Here is a 12,486-nt window from a genome sequence, read left to right as displayed (position 1 = left end):
CATTGTCAGGAAAGAAGCTTTGTCCTGGCTGTTCTAGTAGTCTGTACTGCAACTGTCAAGGTAAAAAACCCATACAAAGTCAGACTGCAAGACCACCTAGCTTAGCCCTTGTTGCACAGAGGTCAACTGCCCATGCCTGATGCACAAGTTAAAAACTGGAACAGCCCATTGTAAGACTTCCCCAGAATAGTAATTTGAAATATCTTAGAAACTTCCTATTTTTCAATTTTAATATTTCATATGCCCTAACAGATTACTTTTTCATGGATTTGTCTACTTGTCTTTTCAAACCACATACTCTTTTTTGTATTCACATCTTGTAAAAAGAAATTCCATAGGTCAAGTACATACTGTGCAAAAAAGTTGCTATCTCCCTCCACTTTCTTTATTTTTTTTTTCTTTGAAACTTGTATCTGTTAGTTTCATTTGATGCTCCTACTTGTAGTGGGCATGATAGTGAACTATTGCTCCTTTCTCAACTTCTCCCTTACATACCTCTTCCTCATCTCTTTTCCAATTAATCACTTTCTGCATGAAGAAAACTGTGAATGTTAAGCTGTTGGTATAAGCAATCTCAGTTCTGCAAAGTAAAATTAAGGTTCTCCTGACGTTTGATGTAAACAAGGATGTCTCAGTTCTAGAAACATGAGGTTCTAGAAGAAAAAAAGAAGCCCAGCCCCAGATTTAAGTACAGCTCAGAAGCTTCTTTTGGAAGAAACTTATGACAGAACCATGAGAACAATGTGTTCAGAAAGGAAATAATTTGAAGAGGATCAATCAGCCACTTACTGCAACCAAAAAAATCCAACTATTTATACACCAGCAAATAACCCATTCAGATTCAAACAGTGAGCCCAGGACTATCAGCAAATATAGAACTGACTGAGGTAAAAAGTCTTTGGCAGTTTTATCAAGTAAATCTTAAAAAATAAAATGGAAGACAGACTACTTTTGTTTCCAGCAAATAATCCAAAATTACAGGAAGTGTTTTATTAGTACAAGGGACAGGTCTTAGAGATGCATGCTGAGAATCCAAGTCTGTTCTGTTAAGCCATCTGCACATCAATGAGCTCCTCAGGTAAAGAGGACTGGTCTAGCACTCTGAGCCATTCAACTCCATGCAAATGGAGAGTGTCTGTTATGAGGAAAAGGCACAGGACTGGGATTCCTACTAGTAAACAAAGGTCTTGACACCAAAACTTCCATCCACAATGTGGAACAGCATCAGAGATATATCTGTTGACCTTGCAGGCATCATAGTAAGGAGCATGTCCAAGAAATCATGATTGTGCGAAAAAATACCTAGTCTTGAGAATAGAAATTTCAGTATATCTTGTTGGCATCCAAGACTAAGTGGTTTGTTTAGGGTCACAACATGATCTTCCCATTGATGGCACTCACATGCCTTGTGAGGCTGTTTTAAAGGTCAAGATAAAACATGTGAAAAGGAAACTTGATATTTCATGAATTGAGCACAAGTCAGCTCTTCCAGAAAGGAAGAGAATTTTATAACCCTGCCCTTAATTTTTATGTCATGGTATGCTCATCACCTAAACACAGCACAAATGCTGTATGACCTCTTCATTAGCTCAGCCTCCAGGACTCTGATGTGCACATTACTGCTTTCAAGCCTGATTCTCTGTCACTAGAACAGGCTCTGTAAGTCAGAAGTGATACAAACATCACAGAAGAGGGGGATCCTTTGATAACATTTTTCACTGTCACCACTGAGATAGATGCTGAATGATTGTTGGGGTTTTCTATTAGTAATTGTCTTGCAGTGAAGAAGGACACTTCTGATGGAACCATTGATGAATACAGAGAAAAAATAAACCAGACTTGAGGAACACATACCTGTACTCTCCTTGTGCAACTATTATATATCCAAAATGGTTTGCTATTCTACTTCCCTCCCTTGTAGAAGAAAACACTTCCTGTAAAATGCCTTCTCTCCCAAGATGAGTGGGAAACAGTCCTATGCTTCCCCACTGAATCTCTTAACTGCAGCACTAAGAGGCTTATGGAAAGGGACAGACATGGAGGTAGCAGAGCTGCAGAGAGACAAAATACATGTTACTCTTCAGTACACAGTACCCACCAGGCACAGACATATGGACTCCAGGCTGAAGAATACAGGGAGGTGGAAAAAATATGTGGCTGGAATCGCACAATTTGTTCTCTATTGCACATGTTCCCAGTGTATCAGCATTTGTGTTCAGAGATGGGATCAGCAGATGCTCAAGACAAAGGAATACTGCTATGTCATTTGATGCTCTGGCTGAGCACATCCTGAGAATAAACAAGAATTCATGGTCTAGGTGTTTGGCTTCAGGTAAAGGACCAGTCGTAATACTCCTGGGTTGTTTTTCTCATTTGTCTGAAGCAGGAGAAAAATCTTCTCAGGGAAAAGGATGCAAGTCCTCACTGCTCCTGACAAAATTCATCCCTTCAAAATAAGGGTCTTAGACTGCACTGTGCATTTTCCTGAATATTTAAAAAATCTCAGAGACAGGATATTTAATATGCTACTACTAAGTCATCACAGTTACAAATGTGGGGGTTGGCTACATCTAAAATGCAATACAAAGAAGTTGAGGAAAAATGTCTGTAACCAAGTACAAATCATTATCCCAAAATGAGTGGGTGTGAGACTGGCAAAACTGACAAAACAATTCACCCGTGTTCATAATAAGCCAGCACTAATTGGTAATTTTCTTGACAAAGATGTAAGAATGTTGCTTCTGATAAAGATTCCTATAAGACAATCACCTTTCCTGAGCTAACTAAGTCTTTATCCTACAAACCTCTCTGCAATTTTCAGTAGTGGCTGTGATAACCTGAACAAACAAACTAGAAAACAAAAGCAGAGATGAGAGGTCCGTAAGGATGTATATCCTACAGCTACTGAATCCTGTACATAAAACCCAGTAGAATAAAAACAACTCAGATCCTTTGGGAGGAAGAAAGGAATGGAATTGTTATTTACTGAAGCTCAATCTTACATGGAAATAGCCCCTCCGGCCGAGCTGGAGGCAATAGCCAATACCAGCATAGCAGAGCAGGCTATAAGAAGACAGACCTACGGTCCTGAAGCCCACAGCTGCTAAGAATGTGCACTAGTCTGAAATAGCTTCTGCAACTAAACTTTCACTAATCATGAGCCAACAAAAATGTGAAGAAAGTGAACGTGATCATGACTGTCTAATGGAAATGAAAGATAAGCTAAGGAAGGGAACAGCTGTATCAGAGAGCTGCACTTCAGACAAGTGAAGTATTCAGTGTGTCACATGTGTGAGTGTACCAGAAATAGAAAAATGCATATTCTGTCCTATTAATTCATGCCTGAAGTGAGTGATGGTGAAACTAATAAGGTATGAACATAATTATTTAACCTTCTCACAATTTGTCTGCTCAAAATATGTGGAATTCAAGAGTGAACATGAACATAATCATTTCAAGAGAAAACACCTTCCCTCTCTGACACAGTTTCTTTTGTCAGTCCTTTGGGTTGATCACTATCTACTTGTCAACATATTTGAATGATCTCTTAACGCTGACTATACAAACTACAAAAGACAGAGGAAAGTGGAGTAAGAAAAGAGATCAAACAGGATGTCAAATCCAATCTCTGAAGACTCTGATACAAGCAATAGAACATTTTTTACCTTTGAGAACTATCAATTACACCCCTTGCTGTTGGACAAGGCAGAAGTTGCAAAATACTGAGTTTTCCTTTAACTTGGCACCAACAAAGAGCCAGAGCTGAAGCTGCTTCCTGTTCATTTTAAGGATGGATGGATCTTCTCTCCAATACAATTTCCAGCTGCTGACATTGTTTTCTAACATAAGCAAACTAATTTTCATAACACTAGGCAAATTTTAACTGGACTCCTTCACCAAGACACTATTGCAACTGATAAGAGCCACCTGGGCCTTAGGGTTCAAGCCTGGGTCTGAAAACATCAGCCAATTTAAAAAGTTTACAAAGTCTAAACAAACAGAAATCAAAATACAAAATAAGCCACACAGAATACAAGTATCTTACAGTGAAACAAAGACAGATTTAAAAACCTGTCCAGTATAACAACAGCAAATATTTTGGGCGTGTGAATTAGTAACTGAAATTATAACCAAAACAAATGAAATTACTTTATTTAAACTGTTAATTTCTATAGCTCTGTGCCAAAATTCAAGATAGCAACCAACACAGACATCTCCAGTCACATGTTCTAATATTTTTCTCTGCTGATGGTTGCCATGTGATGAAAGTATGGAATCTTGGCTATTACCAGACTAGAACAGATTGAAATGGCTGAGCAAGTGAGACTTTGTGTTCAAACCTGGACTTTAGGAAGAATAGCTGCAGGAAAGATCTCTTGTCTTACAGAAAGATCTCACAGTTAGTGATTTGTCCTTTGAAGAGACAAAGATTCAGCAGCAGAAGCTCCCAGAAGCATTCATTCATCTCAGCTTGCAGGTGTATCACCACAATCTGCTTTCACAGATGTTTAGATACTCTTTTCAGTGGGTTGTTCTCTCACCAAGGCCTCCTCTTCTCTCTTTTTTGCCTGATATGGGAACGTGATGGTGTGAAGTCACTGCTGCTGCTTCTTCCGTTGTCCCATACTTGAAGCAACTCTTGGGATTCCTCACCTGGAGTTCTGCGTTAATCCTTCTCTGCGAGCAGAAGCTGGGAAAAAAACCAAAGTTTTTTTACTCAAAGATTTCGAGTAATCATGGAGGACTGTTTAACGGGGAAAACTGACGCCCTGCTCTGCAAATCTCAGCCATCACCAGAAACCTGAGTGTCCTTACCACACAACCTCTCTGCCACAACAGATGACATCAGAGACCAGTATAAATAACAAAACCTAACTTAGTAAGCTACTGTGTGAAAAAGTACTCTTGGTATTCCTTTCAAGCACCAGAATACCTTCTTCAATCTTGCTTCTGACTCATGTGACTCATCTCTTCATATGCACCCTCCTCTAAATCTTTCTCCCATATCAGTATGCTTTATCTCTTTCTCTGGGTCTTTTACTCATTTGCTTGCATGGGAGTCTACTTCCCCACTCCAGCACATGCTGAGGACCTTGCTGCAGGAGAGCTAAGGGCGTGAAAGGTTGATCTTTAAAAAGAAACAAATTTGGAATATGGAATGTGGCCCCCTCCCCTACCCAATTATTATAAAGAAACAGTTTTGACTTCTACATACTGCAGCATTTTACTATTTAGGCATATTATGGGAAAACATCAATGTCATCTTCACTTCTTTTACTTAAACATACTTAGACAGCCCTTGAAAAAGAAAAAACCAAAACACTAGAAATGTACCAAGTTTATTTTGGACAGCTTGCATTTTACAGCTAATCTAGTAGGTAAAGCTTGTCCTGTGTATTTGGCACATCAGCTTGCTCCTAAACATAAGTGACATTTGTTGAGAGATGTTTATTAAAAATATTGCTATATTTAAAGAAAATACAGTCACTCTCCTTGAAACATACAGCATACAGCCAAACATCACAGAGCACAGAGGATCTGGAAAGATGTTTAGAAAGTGGAATTGCCAGCTATGTCACCACACAGAAAGTTTGAAAACTGAAGTAGGAACCAAACTGTCAACCATGTGCATTAAGACAGGATACCAGTCCAGAAACATATCCCTTGGCAATATGCTGAAATTAAGGAAACAAAGGCCCATGAGAGAAGGCAGCCAACTTCAACCTCATTTTCCTGTTTTGAAGATGTTTGAGCCTTCCTATTTCTAGAGAAATGCATTGCACAGTTTGTCTTTTCTCACAAACTGAGTTAAAATCACTTTCCTTGAGTTCTTGGACATTCTTGTACCTTGAGGACTCAGCACAGAGAGGGGCATTCCTGTGTCTACAAGTAAATATGGACATTCCTATCAAGAGTGGAGCTCATTGCCAATTCATTGATTTCAAAAATATGAATGTATATAATGCTCTGAAGTTTTTCAAAGCTATTGGTGAGCATTCCACCTCCTTGCAGTTGAGTATTTGGAGGTTCTGGTTGAGTAGTGGGAACAGAAAAACAGCTCATTGCTGACAGAAGCCAACATTAAGGTTGATTCTCTCCAGTGATAAAGAGTCATTGCCATGAATCACCACATACAACAGCATGAACCTCCTTTATTCTCTGCCTGCCATGAGGTGTCAAAGTATCTGCCCATATGTCTGTCCACATGTTTACACACTATTATGTCACCCATGACTGCACCTCAAAAACTCAGAACAGTCACAGTGGGAAGAAAAGGATTACCTCCCTTTTATGGATATGATTCTGAGTCACAAAAAAATCAAAGGAGTTGCATGAAGTCATTTAAGAGATATCTGCACACTGAAATTCATTGCCATATAGACTTTCCCAGCACAGATGTACATAGCCTTGCTCACAAACCAGCACCTAATCTAGTCTGCTTCCAAGCTGCAGGAATAAGACAGAAACAAGCACAAGGCTAGGTGACAGTACTGAGTCAGAAGCCCATGCTAATATTTTTTACAGCTAGTTTTACAGTTTCATCTTACCCACAGAAAGTTTTTGGGAGAACTGAGCACCTTTATTGAAGTCTCCTGAATCTAATGTTGAAAGCAGGAGCTTTCTTTCTCCCTGAAAAGCTAAGATTATCCTAGAAATTCAGATTTTTTTTTTATCCCAGAGTGAATTTCTGATCTTAGAATAATGCCCAGCATTCTCTTGATAATACATAAGATAACTAAGAAAGGCAATAAATAAATGGGGTTTATTTATATCTATGGGTGACTGACACTAGCAGGCCAGGACCAGCTGACAACAGAAAGTCAGCCTTCCCTCCCCCATATTTTGGGCACAATTTCAACCTGACTTGTTGGACCAGGCAGGAAAGGGAAAGCAGCAGCTCCAAGTCATGAAAATTTTCTTGGGGGGTGGGGAGGTATGGATGTCTGAGTGTGTGTGGGGAATGTGATGTGTATGCCATGAACAGTATATACAACTGTATTCCAGAGAAGTATTCCTGCATAAAAAAGCAGCAAGCAGACTCACTGACCAGTGGAAGTCAGCATGAGCCTTCCTACTTCCCATGTTACACTCATCCCAACTGCTAATGCCCTTCTGTACTTGACAGCTTTCTTTCTGATTTCTCTTATTTCACCTCTCTACTCCCTGGTTCACTGTGGCTCCCTCTTCTTTGGCTCTTCCCCACATTTTATAACTTCAGATACACATTTTAGCCTATTCACATACATTTTGGCTTCTATTTTTAGCCTCAATAAAACAATGCCAAATTAAAACAAAATCCAATTTGGATGGGCAAAGTCATTCCCTCTATAGGTAGCTTAATGCCAAAGGACCAGATGTGAGACAGAAGCAGCCAAAATATTATATAACCTCTCCTGTGTCTTTGCACACCTGATATTGAAGGACATTTCCAACACAGCAAGGAAACACAGGCAGTTCGCCATCACCTCACTACTGAGAACAAGCAGTGCCCAAGCCTCCCATCAGGCAAAAATCCCAATTGCCTACAATCATCCCTTATCCTGCTTCTGAGTTTGTCAGAAGCAAAGTTCTAAAATTCAAGCTGAGTTCTAGCTCTTAGATAGGGAAGCTGACTCTAAAGACTGTTCTTTCCACTTTCTCCTGCCTTCTCAGGAAGAGTCCTGAGATGTGGAATGTCCTTTCAGTGGCATGAGATCAGCAGCAACAGGAAAAAAAACCCTTCCTTTCACAAAGGAAAGGCAAAAGGTTGAGTAAAGATGTGAGAGGCAGGTTGCTCTCACAAGTTAAAGAAAAAATGTAATTTCTGATGATTAGAAGTGAACATTGACCCTCAGTTCTATCTGAGAGGCGATGGCTGAGTTGGATGTTCTCATCTGAGAAGGGCCTGGAATGCTGCTTCTGGCAGCACTTTACACTCTGCTGAGGCTTAATGAGACTTACATACACTTTTCTCAGAACTCAAGCATAGTCATGTCCTGCTGATAACTTGTATCTATTTTAAAGGTACTGATTCAAAACATCAATATTTGCTCATTGTTAGTCATAAGATAATGGTTCCCTGCCCCTCCAAAGAGTACTAAGAAATGGTGTAATAAGAAAGCCTCTTTACCATTCTCCTTTCCCTTCAGCCCATCTGGTACTAGAGGCTTGTGTGTCACTATCTGACCTGAGACTGACTGATCAATTAAAGAAGGGAGTGAAATTATTTTTACTCCCTTCCTGTGTGCTCTCTTTATAAAACTGTGAAAGTCAGTAGGGTAAGGAGAGAAATTATTCAGGATGTTTTTGTGATGCATTAAAAAAACAACGGCTTTAGGAAGATAACTATAAGAACAAATGTGCAACTAAATATCCTCCATTGTAACTGATTCTTTGCCCTCCTGAAAAGGGAGGCACAATAGTAGGATTCAACTCAAGCCCAGCTTTCCAAAGTACGATAAAAGGGGCTAATTCTGTTTCTCAATGATCACTTCTCTGCATGGAGACAGCATTACAGAGAGATACTGACAGAGCTGCTGTTAGCAAAGACTATATGCAGGACAAGAAACTGCACCAGAAAAGTTTGATGCAAAGTGCTGGATATCACACAGGAGCTCCCTCTTCAATGATCCACCCAGAGCTTCTCAGCCAGACAGGTGGTTCTGAAAGGATTTATGTGGAAGAGCTCATCATGACTCCCTTCCTGGACTAGGATAAGTAATGAAGTGACATCAAGTTTCTCTTTTGTGTCATAAGATACCTTGTGCCTGGGTCTTCAAAGCAGTCTGAGGTAGAGGTTACTTGAGGTGCCCATTTGAAGGTCATCTTTTGAACTGAAGACCATTTGTGCAGTCAGTCACAGCAACAACACAGGGAACCAGGAGGGTGGCAAATGAAGACTGGAATTAACAGGATTACTGAGAAGGAGGAAGTGTACCAGCAATGTGCTGTGTAGAAACCTGAGTGATTTCTATTCCCAGCTGCTCCTGATGAAGGATTTGGACAGTGTGGTGAGACCAGCTGAAATCATAGTTAAGGTTCCTCCTGGGAATGTGGTAACAACATAAAAATAAACACACTGGTGCTCAACAATCTGCTGCTTTCCAAGGCTGCAGGGAACCTGGCAGAAGCTGAGGAAGTCTGGACAAGGCTGGGCAGCTGGGAATTCCACCCCACTGTAACAAATGGCTGGAAGACTGACACAGGCCATGCACAGTGGTAACAGTGCACATTACATCCCATCCCCACCCTTTAGCTCCAAGAGAGTTAAGACATTCTCATTGATAAAAGAATCTCCAAATTCCACGTGGTTTTTTTGTTTGTTTGTTTAGATCTGGCAAAAAATATAAAGTAATTGTATGTGTCTTGTTTATATGCCTGCTGTGTTTACTTGCCCTTTTTTTTCCTGGACCAGGACAATTTAGAAGCTTGTACATTTGCACACCTGTTAAATGAATCTAAAGAGGCTGCATTTCAAGAATAATGTTCAAGCTGTGAGTAGGCAACAGTCAGTCAAGACTTAGCACCTCCAATGCTAACTCTAATTTCAGGTCTCCAATAACGACATATAACAATATGACCTTGTTTTGAAGGTCCATACAATAATCTTGGATAAAAAAAATCTTCAGAAATAGACAGTCTACTTGTAGATTTTCTGTAAAATGAAAAAAATCTAGAGCATGCTAGATGGTGAGTGAGTACAAAAGTGCTCATTACTGTCACTGGTTTACAAGCAGGCTCCATTCACTGCTCCACACTGCTTACACACCCATCATATTTGGATGGCATTCAGACACTGCTCTCCACCTAAGCCTAAAGAAGGGTATCACTAGAAAATTAAGAATAGCAGCCTATCTTCTATATGGATTAGATCCAAACCATTTTATTAATCCCCATATTCTTCTAGTCTCTTTGCAGTTCGGGATGCAGTTTTAAGCCCTTACAGATGATAACACACTTTATTTCAAAGAGTTGCATACTTTGTGGACTTGGCATTCATGCAGATACAGGGGCAGGTGAATGTCTAAAATAAACAGACAACTGTTCATCACTCTGTAACTAAGCACAGCTACAGAACTGAGAACCATGGGAAATATAATCCAGTCTATACCAACTAGCTCAAGAAGTTTCATCCTAGTTTCAGACTGAGTTTTGACACTCACTTTCTGCCTCAAGTATTCTCCAGAGAACTAAAATACAAATAAATTAGTTTTGGGCTCATGTTTTCAACCAGATTAGGTAGAGATCCAAGACTTTGCATGAATTAGTGGTCTTCACTGTCAAACTTGAAATGCATATTATTAATTTTGACCTCTAATTCTTATGGTTTTTTTCTCCTCCCAGCAGACACAGTGGAAAAGTTATGTGGACACTAGTAATATAAATATCAGCACAATAAAACTGCATTACTGTTAATCAGTCTGATAAAGGAAAGATGAAGGTCTTGTCAGTTTGGTGGAGCCATCAAGTCTTGCACAGTTTTAATGATTCATGTTTGCAATTATATAGTTTATTAGTACCTTATGTTTTTGTCATAGCAAAACAGAACCCCAGAGGTGTTCTGTCTTCTGAAGCTTTTAAAATAAAAATGTCACAAACTCTAAAGAAGCTGGCACCAAATGAAGGATAAAAGCCTAAAGAACACAGATGTCATTCATACAGCAACTCAACAGTTGCTGTTAACCTTTGCATATCAAACCAAACCAAATAAAATCAACTTGAGCATCTACTCTACAGCTGTACTGAGGGGTTAACTATACTTTCAGACTGTTCCTATCTCCTTCTTGCAGACAAGAATCCAATTCAGGAACAGAGAAGCTGCTTGGGACTATGCTGCTATATTTTCATAAAGTGCTCTTCATCCTCTGGTCCCCCCAAAACCTCCTCTCTGTTACTATATTCAAAAATGAAAAATAATCAATAGAAACAATTTCGAATTTTGAGATCAACACATAACTGCAAAAATTCCTTGATATTTCTTGCCAGCTTGTTCAAAAGCTAAATTCTGGTGGAAAAATGACTTTTTTTTACTAGACCTTCACTTTCTGAAGAAAACAAATTCCCACACTATTTATTTAATGCCACTAGAGAGGAAAGGAAAATAAACCAGCAAAACATAGCAAAATGTCTCCATACACCTTATATTCTTAAAATATATAGTAAAACAAAAATGACCAGCCTGATCATCATCTGAACTCAAGCACAGCCTCCATATACCAAGCACAGGCTCCTAAAGACAACCTGGACCTGAACAACCAGCTACAGTACTTAGCTGTTACTCAGCAAGCTATACTCTGAAGAAGACTTGAAAAGAGAACTGGTTCCTTAATTCAAAATCACCCTTTTTCAATAATACTAAATGAATTGCTGAATTCCACAAAACAGGAAACAATCAATGCCATGCTGAGGGACGCTCAAAGTAACACAGAATAAAAAAAGCAATGTGATAATGCCGTATTTTCAGAAACTCACTAGTGGCTGGGTGTTCAGTGAAAACTCAGGTCACAGCAATTTAAGTGTTCCCTAGAAGTAGCAATTCTTAGTATTTCTTTATTAGAATAAATCCTGCTAAACTTCCACAAATTTTCCTAAGAACCTGTCTCTTCAAACACTACAAATAACCCCCATTTGCTATCTTTTAAATTTAGATTCCTGTCTGTATAGAGTCATGAGGCTCTCTGCCTTCTCTCTCATTACACCAGTGACAGACAGCTCCCACATCTTCTGCCTCTGTGAAATGAGGATGAGGCTGCTTTCATTGTAGTGGTGGTTTGTTTCAGGATCCTGAGCTACCTTGCAGAAATGCTGACTTTCATTTTCCCTTTCATTTCAAAGGATCTGTTCTCAGGAGCCTGAGCCCACTGCACAACAGTGTCTACAGCTGCTATTTTACAGTTGCAGCACTAACCACTAATGAACTGTCTTCTGGACAGTCTAGTTAAAAGTTTCCATACTGCCTGATTCTCTCTTCCATTGAGCAACATCCTGGCTTGAGGTAAGATCACTCGTGACACCTTTATGCTTCTTCACAGAGCCCCATAACTATTCTCAGATGAGCTGTTAGAGGAGAAGGCCTATTCAAGCTTCTCAGACATTTCTGATCATCTGTGTGTATGGATTTACACACAAGTTCTGCCTGGTTCCTCTTTTATGTCTGCAGCTTTTCACAGCCTTCCATCTTTAAATGCTTGCAGTTTATTCTGTGATTTGCTTTATGACTTGTGTGTCCAACCTCTCCAGTTGGTATCTAAGATACTAAATACATGTGAAACAGTAACCCCAAGTAAACTGCTGAGGGGAAATTGGGGCCCTAGTGTAAGCAATCAATGGAGAGAGTGAAGAAGAAAAACAGCTGTTCCCACAGCAAGGACTACTGCTGCAGAGTAGTTTCTGAGACACAAACTGGGCACAACAGCCTCTGACACATACCAGTAACTTGGTGCAAAGCTGAAGAAAATATCATCGCCCAGTTTCAAAGAACAAACGTTTTGCTCTAGTTAGTTTAAT

The 12,486-nt window shown here is 39.6% G+C and overlaps 2 protein-coding genes across 7 annotated transcripts in view; one reads left to right on the top strand and one right to left on the bottom strand.

Annotated features, from left to right (window-relative positions):
- Positions 1-12,486, top strand: part of LOC143694378 (uncharacterized) — a 470,045-nt gene that overhangs the window by 433,476 nt on the left and 24,083 nt on the right. The gene's annotated exons all lie outside the window — the stretch shown is intronic.
- TTLL5 (tubulin tyrosine ligase like 5) overlaps positions 4,125-12,486 on the bottom strand; it is a 123,982-nt gene continuing 115,620 nt past the window's right edge. For 5 of the 6 annotated variants that reach the window (XR_013182845.1, XM_054634658.2, XM_077180515.1 and 2 more), the window contains one exon: positions 4,125-4,690. Coding sequence is in view for 4 of the 6 variants with exons in the window: in XM_054634658.2 (XP_054490633.2) it covers positions 4,650-4,690 (41 nt within the window). In the remaining 2 variants the exon portion in view is untranslated. The remainder of the gene's footprint in view (positions 4,691-12,486) is intronic. The other variant, XR_013182846.1, reaches the window with a different exon arrangement.

Source organism: Agelaius phoeniceus, chromosome 6 (assembly GCF_051311805.1).
Source record: "Agelaius phoeniceus isolate bAgePho1 chromosome 6, bAgePho1.hap1, whole genome shotgun sequence".
In the NCBI taxonomy this organism is placed as follows: domain Eukaryota; kingdom Metazoa; phylum Chordata; class Aves; order Passeriformes; family Icteridae; genus Agelaius; species Agelaius phoeniceus.
Note: the sequence above shows the minus strand (reverse complement) of the source record. Positions and strands in the feature narration are given on the sequence as shown.